The 16,822-nt window shown below is 40.2% G+C and overlaps 1 protein-coding gene across 1 annotated transcript in view; it reads left to right on the forward strand.

The window, feature by feature from the left end:
* TRMT11 (tRNA methyltransferase 11 homolog) overlaps positions 1 to 12,343 on the forward strand; it is a 103,084-nt gene extending 90,741 nt beyond the window's left edge. Inside the window, exons 13-14 of the mRNA XM_027669680.1 lie at positions 9,765 to 9,850; positions 11,711 to 12,343. Of these exons, the coding sequence (XP_027525481.1) occupies positions 9,765 to 9,839 (75 nt within the window). The 3' untranslated portion in view covers positions 9,840 to 9,850; positions 11,711 to 12,343. The remainder of the gene's footprint in view (positions 1 to 9,764; positions 9,851 to 11,710) is intronic.
* The last annotated feature ends 4,479 nt before the right edge of the window (positions 12,344 to 16,822 follow it).

The following is a 16,822-nucleotide window of genomic DNA, read 5'->3' on the forward strand; positions in this document are numbered from 1 at the left end:
CACACTCACCCACCCACCCCCAGCATTAGGTGTATTCTTCATCTGCTTAGCCCCCACATCCCATTCAGTGCCAGTTGTGTGAGCAGTGCCATCTCTTATGGTCATTCAAGCCATCTAATTTAGATACCTAAAACTTCCCCTAAGAATATAGTAGACCTTTCAGAAATACTGAGTCCTTATCTGTACTCACCTGACTTGTCTGCATACCTTTCTTCTGAGCACAGGTACCTTATGGGAGAGCGATGCTCCTTTCTCACAGCAGTGATCACAGTGCTCTCACAGGCAGTGAGATGCCTTAAACACTGGGTCCACTCCGCTGGACAATGACCAAATTTATCTTTTCATCTCGCAGAAGTAACTGAGCTTCAAGGCCATACTGTATCCTGCATGAGAGTATCTCTTCCTTCTGTTGAAGATGAACCACAGGAAACAGCAGCAAGAGATGTGTGACTTTAGCTGATTAGTTAGTTACTTGACTGTGAAGGGAGGAAGCTGGGGTTAGATCCTACTTCTTGGGAGTGTATGAATTTCCCTTCACTTTGTCAGTGGGTTAAAGAAAATGCAGAACAGATCTGGGCAAATGGGCTAGGCCTTACCACCCTCTCCCTCCAAGATGAGTGCCCTAATCAGTAGCTTGATAGGAATCATACTCCTTGTTGCCTTTTCTCTGTCTGTCTTTGTAGCTCTTGCATGCCTGGCTGTACTATGGCTCAGTTTCAAGAGGGAGAAGGAGGAATGCTCTTCTTCAGGAGCATACCCTATGATCTGGTGGTCAGAGCACTTTTTAGAGAGTGAGTGAGCTTAATCCGTCTTAGGCTGATCAGTCCCTTTTGCTTTCTGCTTTAATCATTTGCTAGCCAAAAGCAGATATCAGCAGTACTTCTGACTCTCTTTAACTCTTTGTGTTTCTCCTAGAGACTTGTGCAGTGTTCAGGTGCAATAGTCATGCACTGAAATGATTCTGCAGCAGAGCTTTGTATGCCTGTCTCTACAGAGCATGCACTTTTGGACATAAAGGGAATGAAGATGGAAATGCCCAAAGAACATTTATAATAGAACAAATGAATCTGGGTTAAATACTGGAAGGAGGATTGGATTAGCATTTGTGCAAACCTGCTTGTGCCTGCAGATAAGATTTGAAGAACCTTGATCATCTGGAGAATTTCACAGGCAGCGCTGCTCAGGATGTCATCCTTAAGTGCTCCAGTCGTTGGGAGCAGCTGTCACCATTTTAGTCCCTCAGGAACCCACACAAAAGTTCTTCTTTGCTTCTTTTTTGGACACCTATTTTTGTATGCCAGCACCTTCACACAACTACATATGCGGTTTCTGATTTCCACTACTTTAGTTACATTTCTTCTTGTTTGAATATTGGCAGAGTTTTTGTTCACAACTTTCTTGTTTTTCTTTCCTTGGAAATAAATTTACAAGTGACCTGTGAATCTTTTAGGCTGTTATATCAATAAAAATGGCTAAATCTGATCCTAAGTGTTACGATGCATAATATGCTTCTACAGTTTCTGTGTAACTAGTCAGTTAAAAGAAGTGCTAAAGCACAGTCCAAAAGTTTTTAACATCTTCTGTCTTAATATTTACAAAGTTAATACTATAGCTTAGCCAACTAAAATCATCTTCTTATGTTACAATATGTTTTAATTTCTTTCTATCTTTGCATAAATGTTTAGGGAGTAATGAGCTCAGAGTGTCCTGATTAAAATAAACATCTTTGTACCTGGATATTCTCTACAGCTAACAACATTTTAAAGCTGCTTTCAGTTTTTCCCTCCTTCCAGTGTGAATTATTCTTAAGGTGTAGTGATCTGCAGCTAGTTAGAGATCTGCTGTTTCTATGTCCCTGTGTATTTTTTTTCTTTTTTCAATCACTGTATTATTTCTCCTCCTTGTTGCCAGTTACTCTTCATCTCATTTTTATCTTCACTTCTTTTCTAAAGATAGATAGAATCATATAATCACAGAGTAGTTTAGGTTGAAAGTGACTTTAAAAGGTCATCTGGTTCCAACCCCTCCTGTTTCAGCATTGCACCACCCTTGCCATAAAAAAATTCATCCTTATATCCAGCCTAAATTTACTTTCTTTTAGTTTAAACCCATTAACCCTTGTTCTGTTTTTGCCTAAAGATCATCAGGAGCAAAAAAACCCTCCAGGCAAATTTAGTATAGATAAGACAGAGAACAGCTCTTTTAATGAAGGCCTTCTGACCATGGAGTACAAAAGGCATGCACCCACATACATAATTCTTACACCTTTACTAATTATCATATCTAATGGGGACATCCAATCCTAAGACCCCTTTTGCCCTGGTACCACCCTCATAATTGCCCCACTGGAGCCCCTCCAAGGGCCTTGAGCCTTCTATCTTGTTTTGTCTACCATATCTCTTGTTATTCCTGTACAGGTGCACATCCCAATGGAAGCCAATGGAATGTTCTTGCTGAATATCTATTACCTTGAAAAGTCAGTTAAAAGACAGTTAAACTGAAGCTTCAGGAATGTGACACACAAACTGTGAGAAAGTAACGGTCTAAATTGAAGGAAAACTCCAGCTACATTTAAATCTACAAAAAGCTAAAAATCCTAAAAATTCTAAGGCATCACTATTGCAACTCCTGCAATGCAATATTGTGTTGCTGTATAGAGAAGAAAATGTGCTGGACTTTTTGACTTGTAAACTGCTGCAATTTGACTTCTAATATCAAAAAGATGTGATTAGTAAAAGCAACAGGAAAGTTCTCGAAGTTTGAGACCCCTTTGGAGAGCCTCAAAATCAGTTGATGGAAAGCAGGAAACATTCATTTCCTATCATACATTTTTTCCATTTTCCAAAATATATGTAATTATGGTCAATCCTGTTTAAATTATGCTCTGGAAAAAATTGCTTAAATAGGAGAAGATTCCACTGCATTAGGAAAAGCTTATAGATGCATGAGAGAGGATGCTGTGTCTAGTTGCCTAGAAATGTGGTTGAAGTCCAAACTGACCTTGCTGAAGGGATCAGAAATCTGTGCTATCCCTGCTATGTGTTTGTGAAGGTTTGGCCCCCACAAAAATCCAATCTCCCCACAATTTACCTCAACACCGAAGAGAAATTTTCAGGCAGGCAAACTTCTGTATGGGGGAAGGGAAAATATATACAATTTATTCCTATACAAAATAAATACTGTACAAACTAAAAGCAATTATATATATACAATATTAACACACTTCTATCATCCCTCGAGCCCCTCCCACAATCAGTCCAGGAGAAGCCCTCAGGCTGATAGTTAAACAATCTCTCTCTCATTGGGGTATCAGGAAAAGGGTTCCTCTGAACCACCCCTCCACCTGTCTCAGCTACTTGCTGAGGTCTCCATCACGAGGTCCAAGAAGACAGCTCTGAGTCCGTCCTCCTTGGTTCATGGAGGTTTCCTCCCAGTGGTAAGATGCTGTTCTGAGTCTTTACCCAGAACTCGCTTCTTGCTAGTTGACGCTCTCACTCTTCTCCAGCTGTTGTAGCTTCAATTTCGGTAGCCGTGTCCAAACCCAACATAGGCACCTCCGAGCCTGCTTGGCCTGTCTCCAATTTTGCCTGGAGTTCTCCTTCTCCTGGCACTGAGCTCCTTTCAGCCCATCTCCTTGGCTCAGCTTAAAATACTGAACCTTAAGATCCACCCCATGCAGTGGGGGGAAAGAAAGCCCCCTAACTAGCTAAAGGCATTTGGTCCAGTTATGAGCTGTCCCGAGCTCTGCAGTCTGTCTGCGGGGGGAAGAGGGCTTGGCCAAAGGCCTGCCTCCCTTCCTCTTACCTCAGTGGTTGTGAGTCTCTCTCTCACAGCACATACACACACCTACACGCTGCCTTCAGCCCCGGCTTGGCCAGGGCTGCGGGGGCACGGGGCCCCGAGTGGGGGCCCCGTCCACCCCTTGGCTACTCTCTCTCTTTCACACGCTCTCACACACAACTCTGCCAACTCTGCCAACTCACTTCTGGCTAGCTGCTGATATCTAATTTTCACAGAAGCAAAATAAGACCAGCTCCGATTTGCTCCTGAGGGAAGACTGTTCTGGGACCAATCAGCTCTAACTCTAACTCAGGGCCCCCATGAACCTGGGAGGTTGGGGGCAGTTGAAACCAAGACAGTGGTATTTGCATACAGTTGGTCAGGGACATATTTACTGGGGAAGCTAGAGGAGGATAGAGGTGGTGGAGTAACAGTGGCTAAGCTAAAATATTTAGGATGGTGAAGGCAGATAGTCAACCTTCTTGGTACCTCTGTGGTATAAAGAAGAGTCCATTTCAAACCTGTTTGACTAGAAAAATCCATGCAATTATTCCCTTTTCTGTCCTTGAAAATATTTTTTAAAAAAGTGAATGGAAAATCACGTTTTTCAAACATTTCTGATTTTTATTTCTTCATGAACTGTTTTGTCCTTTCCCCACCCACTCTCTTCTGAAAGAACAGGAATTTCTCAACCCATCTCTCTTGTTAGCATTGAGGTTGAAAAGCCCAAGTGGTGGCATTTTCATTAGTAGGCTTAGATCAAATAGATGATTGAAATAGCCTTTTCTTGTCTATATTTAAATAAATAAATGTAGAAATTATTACTTCAGCTATTTTCAGACGTACATGTATATATATAGATAGATAGATAGATAGATGTGGCAAAGTAATAGAGAGAAGACTCTCAGTCAAACACGCAAAGTATGACACTGATTATGTGGATGATTATGACTAGATTTATTGCTAATACAGTATTTAAATATTGCCAATGAAGTATACAAGCAGGTCAAAAGGGTTATATATGCAGGTTCAGCTAGAAACATAAAGGTTTACAGATTTTGGCCTTTCAGAATGCACAATTGCAAAGCAACAAAACACCTATGGAGCTACTTCAGGATTTAACCTCCACATGTGACCTTTGCACTTTTACTCAGCCATCCAAAAGTGAATGTTCTCAGTCTTTGGGCTGGACGTACCCTGCAGGTGTCTCTACCTGGGAACTGGTGTGTATGTATGTGTGAACCCATCAGGAAGCTGCCTGCAATCTTGGGAAATCTTGGGAGACCAGTTTGCCCAGTTGGCCCAATCTCCAGCAGCATTTTATACTCTTTTGCAAGCCAATGTGCACCAAAGCCAATCACAAACATCACAGCTCCCTCATCTCTGGAATGCATTCATTACCTAAGCACCCAGATAGTTCTTCCTGCAGTTACCACCTCCTGTTCTTATCCTAGGACAAATCACACTGCCCAGCAGAGATAATCAAAAGGAAGAGGATGCGCGCGCGCGCGCGCATGTGTGTGTGCGTGGAGGATGCATGCAAAGACTGGACTGTCTTTCATTGTGGTCATAATAGAGCGTGATAAACTGGTCCCAAAGACAAACCACCTACCTGGGTATTAATAGTACCTGAATCTTAACAATAGGTCCCTAGGACTGTCAAATTCTCAAAGATAAGAAGAAATCTTTCTTTCCTTTCTGACAGGGCCTGGGAGATTAGGCAGGAGAGCTCCTGAGAAGGCTCAAAAGCAAGTACTCAAAAATGTGCACATGTGGGTAAATCTAGGCAAGGGAATGCTACCTGCAAGCTCCTGAATAGCCTCTTGCACTTCTGATTCTCAGTCCCAGAGTCCAAAGCATTGTCTGACTTTACTGAGGCTTCAAATTTTCATCTATTTACATACATACTATGTCTGAATGAAGTGGCTGGGTGTGGATGAGAATTAAGACATGGGAATTCTTAAATGCTTTTTGTTTTCTCCAGGCAGAGATGAGCATGCTGAGGAAACCCACGTTAGCTGTTTGTCTCTAGTTGTCTCTGTGCTATTCTATTACCAGGCTTGTGCAGCATTTGAAGACATGTAATTTTTTTACTACACAGGTTCTACCTTTGACTCCAGGTCTGGCCAGTGACAGAGATTATGATGAGCTTGATGACATTTGATGACTATGGGGTGTTTGGGTGAAATAACTTGCTCTTAGTCTAGATAAATATTGTCATTGCACTCTCACAGCAGAGTCTTTAGGAGAGCAAGGAAGTGGGAAGATGAGCTATATTTTATGGTACAGCTCACCCCACTGCATGTGAGGTATTTGGTGGGATTTTGCCTGAGGAAAAATGGTGTTGTTCCTGCCACACTGGTGCAGAGAGGCTCGCTTCAAGCTCTTGGATAAACCTCATTGATTTTGGCTAAGTATACTTAATCAGAGGCTAGCTTTTTGTGCTGGTTTGGGTTGGTGCTATAAGGAGCACTAAACGACTTGTATTCCTTTTCTTCCTCCTTTTTCAAAGTGGTCAATATTTTATTTTTAGAAAGAGCACAATGGAAGCAATGGAGAGGGAAGAAAGGAAACTGCTCCCAGTGCTAAAATCTTGGTTTAGTTGTGGACATAATGATGAGATATATGGCCTTTCCTAGGTCTGTAGAATAATAACTGATTTACCAGGAAATGTGATGTTATTACAAATGTGGAGCCTAATTTGGATTTTGTTGCTTGGGAGTTGCCTGGGTGGGGAAGGAAAGTGGGATCCAGCCTTTATTTTTGCTCCTCTTCTTAGCCTTGGGAATATACATGTTCAAATAACATGTCTCACTCCTTTTGCACAGTCTGCTCATCACTGTTATTTGCTGAAGCAGACCAAACACTCTTAACACAGGGGAGCCCAGACTGTACACTTACTCTGCCCTGTAAGGCAGTAGCTACATTTTGGAAGGAAACCGCAGTACAAAAGTGGGATCTCAGGTTCCATGCAGTGTATGCAAAGTAGTTTCATTTAAAATGCCACGTTTACCTTGGCAGAGCCACTCTTTAGTAGGGATTAAGCCTGCAAAAACCACTGAATCATACTCTCTGTTTCCATCCATGTGTCAGGTCACAAACATAAATTGTAATGTTGGCCCTCATCCGTCATCACATAACGCTCTGGCATACTTTTTCATTCCCTGAAAATGAGTGGAATGAGAAGGTTACTTGGAAAGTCATCTGTCTGAGAAGCTGTCCTGTTATAATTAGTGGGCAATCTTGAATTTCATCTCTGGAAGATTATGAAGTGAAAAGGCGGGGGAATGGGATGTGCATGTTAGATTACCAGGGCCTCTGGTAAGCCAATCTGACCATGACTCAAAAGGCTGAAGTGAAAGAAGTTGGGGGAATCAGACAATGCTATTTTTTTAAACAAAAAGGTGTAAAGATGACTACAAGCAGCCAAATGTGGATCTAGATATAAGTTTGAATTTCAAGCAACTCTAAACTTCAGGGATATTTAGAGGCAGGAGTTTGGTTTGGCTCGCGTCTAGTACCAAAGAATCTCTTTTCTTTCTAAAGGCTTCTCAGACACCAGAGTAAATGAAAGGCAGCTCAAGGTGGAGCCACAGAATAAGGGAAAATAGCAGACAACTAGATGGAGATTGTAGCTGTAGGTTAATCACATAAAGTTAGCAATGATCTTCCAAGTTATCTGAAGTCATCTCCTTCCTCTGTACCTCTTCACATCTGTACTACAAGCTAAGGACTGTTGTCTTTAGCTGTGCTTCTGTCACAACATCTGCAAGGTGTGTACAGTCTGATTTGGCCATATTTTTCAGAGATCTGCAACAGTCAACCTAAACCACTCTGGTGCTGTAGTAAGGCAAGAAGGACCTTTTTTTTCATACCACTTATGTTTCTTTCAAATATGTGGAGGACATTATCCTTTCAACAGCTTTCAGACAGACTGCTAAAAGCAACTTTGTACTTCAAGATTTTGTGCTAAATATGTCCTCTCTCTCCCTCTTTTTTTTCTTTCCTTAGTCAGGAAATGTGTTAACATTTTTCTGCCAGCTGTAGTGTGGGATATTAGATGCTCTGAGAGGAAAATGAATGCTTAAGGCTTCCTTCCTCTGTCACTTCATTCATACCAAGAAGGATGCTGGATAGTGTTGCTTTAATTAGCAGGCTTTTGTTAAAAGAAGTGGTTGGAGCTACCTGATTGCAGTTTTACCCAGCAAAAGAAAGAAATTACTTCCTAGAAAAGAACATTGCCTCTATCAAGAGCAACACTTATAATATATTTGTCTATATGTGTCATACTTCACAATTTTATTCTTGACTACTGCTGGGGACTGACTTGAGCCTTGAAATGAAGATTGTGTTTCCTGTACTAATTTAACTTATTGGTCAGTTGGTCATTGAGGTTTTTTGCCTTCTCTCTAAGCCTTTGTGTTGCATAGCTTTTTGTAAGATAGATAGATTTATTTAGATCTTTTTTGTGAGACTATAAATTAGAATATTTTTTATGGTGTTCTTGATTTTTCATTGTTTACCCAGTTCTACCTGAACTGCTTTCCTTTTGTGTTTTCTATCAGTCTTTGTTCATATGAGGTAATCACGGTGTTTGGGCACTGACAGGGCAGTAGTGGTCTGTGTGAATGTTTGGTTTCATCCCGGATAATACCTGCAGAATTTCACAGGTGTCCACTGATGTGTAGATGAGCATGATTTGGCTGCATTACCAGGAATTTCTATACCTATTGCCATGCTGAATATTGTCAGTGTACATACAAAGGCATTGCTTCATGTGTAGAGTGTATGCCTTTCTGTAAGGTACTTCTATAGTACACTGTTCTATGAGCAAATTTTATTCTGAACCTTGGTAGTGATGACTGGGTTGCTTCTTGAAGTATGAAGCTTTCTATTTACTCTCTTTTTTTATTCTTACCATCATTATTGCTGTTTTAAATTTATGCAACTCTAGTTTGAGTTCTAGTTTGAGCTCTTCCTCAGCATTGTTCCAGTTTGTACTGCAAGCACATATTAAGCAGCAAATTGCAAAAGAACTGTTTCTAAATGGGGAGAATTTTGAACAAAAGAAGAAAACTGTAATTATTCCAATGAGGATTTGAGCAAGCCATCAGAATTAACGGTGCTGCTTTTCCAAATTTGCCACTGTTTTGATTAGCTTATGCACTTATACAATCCCCGCCATGGCAGTGACCGTAACTGAATGCCTGTAACCGCAGGCAGAAAGCTATTAGAGCCCATCCACAAAAAAGCAGCTATTTTGGTTCCTTCTCATCAAAAGCCTACAGTGCCCAAGCGATGCCAGCTAAGTATTTGTTTCTGTGGGATTCTTATCTCTTTCTACCATTCAAAATACTTTTTTTTTGCAGAATTTTTTAAACTTGATCTATTAATAATGTTTATAAAAAGTGTGTTCTTCAACACATTCTTTGGGCGCTGCCAGAAAACAGCCCTTGAAGCAGAAAAAACAATCTTAACTATGCTGACCACTTGAGGGAGGTGGTGTGTTGTCTGGAGGGTTGAACTAAAACCAGTATAGTTACTAGCTTGCAATAGAAATGTCAAAGGTTTAAGTCTTTTGTAGGCAAAAGGGAATACTGGACTTCAACAGTGGCTGGTTTTCCTCATAAGGCCATTCCGCATGCAATCTATAATTCATTCGTGACCAGACAGTTTCTGCTTTCTGAAGGGCATACAGTTTAGAGAATAAAGAAAAAATGTCAGAACAAATAAATGTCTTTGTTCTAATCAGAAACAAATTAGAAAAAGCAAAATCTAAGGAAGGTTTCTAAAAACCAGCAGAAGAAAATGTGAGATTTCAATAGCTGTTCAACATATTTTTCAGAATAAGGATGTTTACTGACTGGCTGGAACTTAAGTAAAATTATGAATGTAAAAGTTCTTCATTCCCCTCAGTGAGTTATGTGCAATACTTGGAGACCTGATCTTTTATCCCTTCTTCTGTCTTCCCTTCCATCCCACAGATGTTTGGCCTGGTGGTGCAGCAGAACTACCAAGGTAAAGACAATACAAATGTGATACGGCATTTTCCCATCTGAAGGGCTTGGAGGTAAGCCTAGAGTTTTGGAGAAATTAGGAACAAAAACATTTCAGAACTAGTGTCTGATCTGGTGTTTGGGCCTAACTCCTTAAATGAAAATGAAAAAAAAAACAACCAAAGCTATGCAAAACAAGGAGCCCAGTCCCCTATATGGGGCACTGCGTTCAGCAGAGCAGCGGAGTATGGAGGAACAGCAGAAGCCCCACTCATTCTGCATGTCCTCACCAACAGTGGCTGGCTCCATGTCCTCTGAAGAAGGTATTCCAAAGTCTAGAGTAACAATCATCCTAGAAAATAGAGCTAGAGTGGATCAAGAAGTGGAAACACCAAAACTGGCTAAAACAGAATAGCAGGTGTTATTTTCTGAGTAGGACAGAAGCTGCTGCATGTCTTTTCTTGTGTTTATAAGTCCTAGTTTAGTGTTTGGCCTGTCCAGAGTAGGATGATGTGGCTGATTTATACTTAGCCAGCAGTACTTTATAACCCCAGGATCTTTCTGTCCTTGTCCACCCAAGCAGTTTTTCTCATCATGCATCTAAGAAGCTGATTCCTTCTGGCTAAGTGTAGAACTTTGTGTTTTTCCTTGTTGAATACCATCCTGTTTTTTTTCATGCAACTTTAGTTTTCAGGATCATTCTGAGCTTTTCAACATGTCTGAAGCTCTACCCTTCCTATTGTCTGCAGATTTAATAAAGACTTTCTGTTTTCCATCATCTAGACTGTTCATGAAAATACACTTGCTGAAGGAGATTTCCCTCAAACCCTGGTTAACAGAGCTATTGGGTTAAATCTAAAACGTATCCAATTGTTCTCGTAGAGTTTATATCTGCCTACTGTAATTCAGGACATTCAGCATTTAATGTAAACATTTTAATTAGCTGAACTTTCTCAAATATATACCATAACCTCTTCAAGGCAGAGTGTGATGCAAAAGTGAGTAGAGACCAAATAAGTCCCTCTAACTATGAATTCTGTTTTCTAATCAGGCTTCCTACTTAAAATACTCTAAATTTGGAAATCTGTGCTCAGTAGTTTGAGCTCTGTGGAGGGTTTCTCTTTCTGTTTATCTACCACTTTTACTCTGGCCTCAAATGGAGTTCGAACCCCAAAATATAAATAACTGTGTGAGTTTGCATATTGATAAGAAGTTGAAGTCTGCTGGGAAGTGAGAGCTCCAAATGACAATTTTGACACAAATAATGTTCACCCTCCATATTAATAAGAATGTGCTGATGAAGTGTCAGAAACAATATCCTGCAGCTAAGTAGGTTACAATAGTCTTCTTTTCCTTTCTTTTGACAAAGTCTCTGCTGTTCCACGTTTAGCTGAAAATATTTTAAGAAGACACAAAACCTCCTGTTTATTATCCTCTTTCACTTTTTTTTCCTGCATCCTGTCTGCTTAACTGGTATTTTATTCCATGCAAACTTTTCTACCAGGGGCTTTCAGAAGCCCCTTTTCCATATTAATCCAATCAACTATGACTGTTTTGAATTCCTAAAACGCAATTCTGAAAGTACTGAGAAAGGCTTGTTGTTTTCATATGAAGGAGTAGTAAGTTAGATAACTGACAATGAAAAAAACTCCAAAATCAAACCAAAATGTTTGATGATCTTCATACAAAAAAAAAAAATAAATATAAAAATGGGTGTTAATATGACTGTTTTAAAATATGTACACTCTATATTGCTTTTCAGTTTTGATGAACACTTACCAAAAATTTAAAAGATACAGATGAAATACAGTTAAGTGGCTCATAAATGGTAACTGCACAGGCAGTACTTCCCAATGAACTGTGCTTTTTCAGGGTTCGGTTCTGATTTGTCTAATACAACCCTTCTTAATTATTGCCTTTCATTACTGTTGCAGTATTTCCAGGTGATTGTTACTTTCATTGCTGCTGAATTTATCTGTCGGGGATTTCTTAGGATTTGGTTTGTAAAGATGAAGAGCAAAGAGTCTGAGCTCACTGCCTGCTTAAGAAACAACTACCCTTTGGCATTCCTGGTAGGTCTAATGCTTAAATAACATACCCCTTTAAGTTAGAAGGTGGTTTTTGGTTGCTGAAGCCCTTTGGTACGTATTAATAGGTCACCGATCAAAATGTTTAGAATCCATTTTTTAGCTACGTTATTGTTTATTACATTAAAAAAAGGCCAACAACAGAAGGTTGTACCTGTGGAGGGTGAAGGTTTTTGGGTGGTTTAGTTCTTAATTAAAAAAAGAACACCAGCAAAAACATCTTAGTCAGGGAATTCTGTTGTAAATTCTGGGAGTGGTAATGCATTTTATTATCTGCTCTTTTGATTAGCTTGCTTCTTTATACTTCATTGTTGGTGATTAAAACAAAAGTTATATTCACATCTACTCAAGCTAGTAGAGGCAAAACAGATATAGCAAAAGACTTCCGCTATGAGCTCCAGTATGGTGAGATTTGTTACACCGAACGCAGGAACACAAGCTATTAAAATGCACTGCAGTGCACACTGTTTTCAGGACTGATTGATGACATTTCCATATATAGTTAGGAGTAAGGCATTGCTTTTGAAAATAGAATTAAAACTTTCCCTTTTTAGGAGCAAGCACCACTTTGGCAACACAACTAAACCCAAGTACATTAGTTCTTTTGGTCAAAACATTAACAGGGTACTTTGCTAACAAAATGTTCAGGTCATGATAAGGTCAAAGCATGAACTGTAGGGCTTTTTATGAGCTAAATGTTTCCAAATAGTACTCCAAGTTGAAAGTGCTGAAATTAAAGGTTTTCTCCTGTAAACAGGGTGTTGCTGAGCTGGGTATATGTTGGTTTTTTTCAATTACTCAGCATAAGGTGATGGGACTGCAATGACACGCATTCGCTGAGCAAAGACAGATGTCACCAGAAACGTAGATGGTAGGAACAATTCAAGGAAAAGATAATAAAGATGTATTTTGTATTTGCATTACCACTTTCTGTCTCTCTATCCAACTTGGCAAATATTTGCCTGTTTTCCAAAAAGAAAACTTTGTGCAACAACTTACTGTCTCAATCGTAAACATGAATCTAATAATCTGATCTAATTAGAAAAATAATAACTTTCCCCCTTGTATTCATACTTCTCAATTCAAGTCTAAATTTGCAAATGCCCATGGACATACATTCCCAGCAGGATATAGGGTGGTAGGAAGGTAGGTGGAACCTCACCAGCTGAATTGAAGGTAGGTAGCATTGCTACCCCATAACATTCTCACAAAAAGTGAGATATGATTTTGAATACTGTTTTAATGTGGAAATTATTTCACTTTGCTACTAACTTTTTTGGAGACACATTTGCACTACGGAGAAGATAGATTATAATAAAAATTTAAAGGACTTTGACAGGTTGGAGAGATGGGCAAAGAAGAAGTGTCTGAAATTCAACAAAGGCAAATGTAGAGTCCTGCACCTGGGGAGGAATAACCTATGGCACCAGCACAGGCTGCGGGCTGATCTGCTGAAAAGCAGCTCTGCAGAGAAGGATCTCGAGGTCCTGGTGGATGACAAGCTTTCCATGAGCTAACAGTGTGTCCTTGTGCCAAGAAAGCCAACGATATCCTGAGGTGCATTAGGAAGAACATGGTCAACAGGTTGAGGGAAGTGATCCTGCTGCTCTACTCAGCCCTTTTGAGGTCACATCTGGAGTGTTGTGTCCAGTTCTGGGCTCCTCAGTACAAGAGAGACATGGAACTCTTGGGGCAGGTCCATCAGAGGGCAACAAAGTTGATCAGGGGACTGGAGCATCTCTCATGAAGAAAGGCTGAGGGATCTGGGCCTGTTCAGTCTCAAGAAGAGATGACTGACAGGGGACCTCATCAATGTCTACAAGTATCTGAAGAGAGCATGTCAAGAGGATAGAGCCAGGCTCTTCTCAGTGGTGCCAAGCAATAAAGAGGCAATGGACAGAAACTGATGCACAGGAAGTTTCACCCGAATATGAGGAAGAACTTCTTTACTTTGCAGTGACAGCACTGGAACAGATTGCCCAGAGAGGTTGTGCTGTCTCCCTCACTGGAGATATTCAAGAACTGTCTGGATGCAATCCTATGCCATGTGCACTCGGATGACCCTGCTTGAGCAGGGAGGTTGGAACAGATGACCCGCTGTGGTCCCTCCCAACCTGACCCATTCTGTGATCCTGTGAAAATTTGCACGGTATCTGCAGGAGTATAAGATAGTCCTTATGTAACTAAATCCACTGTTTACTCCTCATAAGAACATAAATTGGCAGCAACAGTGCAAGGTATTAATGTGAGATAATCTTGGAAAGACATGGCTAAAAGCAACTTAATTTTGAATAGAGAGGAGTAGAAATGAATGCAGTTTCGTAACCTCTGCAGGCCATGCTATCATCTGAACCAGACATTTCCAAAACTGCATGTGGGTCTGTGCAAGTTTCAGCTACCCAAAAACATTCCAGGTTTTGTTTTGTTGTAAGAAATTACTCAAAACATGGGGAACACTTACCCAAATGTTTTAATGCACATTTTTCTACCACCTTGAATGAGGCATGACAGTGTTAATGCTGAATTCCCCAGAACTGCTGCTTGCATCCTGAAATACAATATTATTATATAAGTGCCTCTAATTTGCTTTGTACACAGGAGAAAACTGGGAGGAAAACTGTTGAAATAAATGGCACTGAGCTAGAACTGAGCTGTATGCTTTGCCTGTCAGGCCATCAGTAGCTTCACAGTAGACATAACAGCAGACTTCAGCATCATGGTCTTAATAGACAGGATCACAATTTTGGAAGACAATGTTTTGAAGAATAAAATATGAAGTGGCAGTGCTGAGAGGAGAGGGTGTTTTTTATTACATACACTTTATGATATAATTTAGAGAGGTCTGTACCTAGTTCTTACTCTGCCTTTAATCCCTTATATTCTAAGAATATAATATGAGTAACAGAAAAACCTATTCTTGGGACAGACATTTATCTTGCAACGGCATTGAAAAATGAGCTGAAAATAAATGCTTCCCATTGTTTTTTCCTGATCTCCTGAATTAAAACTGATGCTCTGATTACTATATAGAATAAAAAGCCTACATTAAATCAAAGTAGTGTCAAATACAAATTTCAATTTATTGCAAAAACTATCACAGTTGTTCAAAAAACCTAAAATGAGATCTAGTAAATGTACAATTCTATCCTGCCCTCATTCCTATGTACGAAATTAGGTGTTTCACACTGGATCTCATTTAATTTGAAAACAGCTTGTGATTTATTGGCTAGACAAAAGGGGGAGATCTGAAGAGTCACTGACAGAGCACGCACAATGAAAGTGCCACCATAGATGGGAAGTTATTGATTGGGGTCTCCATTTTTAAATATTATATCGGTACATTATTTTGAGGAATTTGAAAAGGCAAAGGGAAAGAACTACATTTGGTATATACACCTAACTATAGCCAGGGGTGCAGCCCTGCAGGTGCATACTGGTACAGCTGCTCTCCCAAGAGACACAGCAGTAGCTATAAATATATGTCCATGCTGATACAGCCAAGCTACCTGTGGATGTGTTAGCTGGACATGTGGGTCATGGCCACCCTACCATAGAAATACTGAGGAGAATTCCTGTATCAGTAAAATCTACAGTAGCTTGATACAAGCGTCTCCTCTACCACTTAGCACAGTGTGGGAAGTGTGGGTGATTGTCAACCTGTGGTAATATGGTGAACAAGAGGGATAAAATCATATGGATATGATGGACCACTGTATACAGTATGAATGCTCAACGTGGTTTTGGGGTCTGAGGGATTTGGGTTTGGGGTCTCAGTCTAATTCTGGGTAAAAATTCTTGTATTACAGTTTGGGATGGCAGAATAGCTACGTAACATCATGACAGCTAGAGTGAGATTGTCTAACCTGTGATCACAAGTTGGGTCCTGCAAATCTGAGTCCAATATTACAAGAATAAGTGAAGAGAAATAATGAAGAGAGATAACCTTAGCACTGACTACTGATAAAAGATGTGTGAACTGGATAATGTGCTAGAGCAGTCAAGCCAAAAGTTCTTACTACAATTCAAAATGGATGTTAAAATCCTGTGTTACGATTAAGAATACTTGCTTCCAAATTGATGGATCAGAAAAACAAGGTACGGTCAGCTCTAAACTAATGAAGTATACATGCTTTTGAGTCCTGTCATCCCAGTCATTTCCAAGCAGCTCAGGAAGAAGCAGCTAGGGTCTTTTCTCTCTCATGTATCAGCCTCAGAATATACATTCATCCTGTTTATGGAGTCTTACCATATAATTTTCACAGTACTTTGTGTAGGAAAAAGCATTTTCACTGGAAAGGAGAGATTTGCTAAACATGTGACTTTTTTTGAGGATTAACTGACCAATGGCATCAAGTGACTTTAGTTAATATTTGATATTTGGTTCCCCAAAATTGCAAAGACTTGAGATGAAGAAATCAAGGTGCCCAGAACAGAGCAGACTTGCATAGCTTCACACACCAAGTCCATGACAGGTGAGGAACAGAAATACAACCCTCTTGGATGCTGTGATTCTTGTTCCACGTACTCAGAAACTGAGCACCAAAGTGAAAAAAAAAAAAAAAGAAATTATTTCTTCTATCATTCTCTGATGGGAGCCATCACTGAACAGACCTAATGCTCTGCAGGCTCATGCTGGCTCTATGCCAGCATTTGCAAAGGCAGCGTATTTTCTCTTCGAAACCTTTTCCTGCAAAGCACAGATTGCGGCTGTCAACATCTCCATCTCTGGCATATCAAATATGAGTCTTCAGCACATAAGGACTTCATTATGTACCACAGGCTTTGGTTTTCCACTCCCATTGCCTGAGCCTTCCTCAGTGGTAGCTGAAGTTCAGACTAGATCTGTCACTGGCAGGATCACCTGAACCGGAAAAGCACAGGCAGGATTTCAACACACTTGCTCCCTTGTTCACCACCCCTCCACACCTGCTCTCCACCAGTAGGACAGGGCTTCACCAC

The sequence above is a fragment of the Corapipo altera genome, unplaced genomic scaffold (assembly GCF_003945725.1).
Source record: "Corapipo altera isolate COAL_440 unplaced genomic scaffold, ASM394572v1 2b, whole genome shotgun sequence".
NCBI lineage: Eukaryota > Metazoa > Chordata > Aves > Passeriformes > Pipridae > Corapipo > Corapipo altera.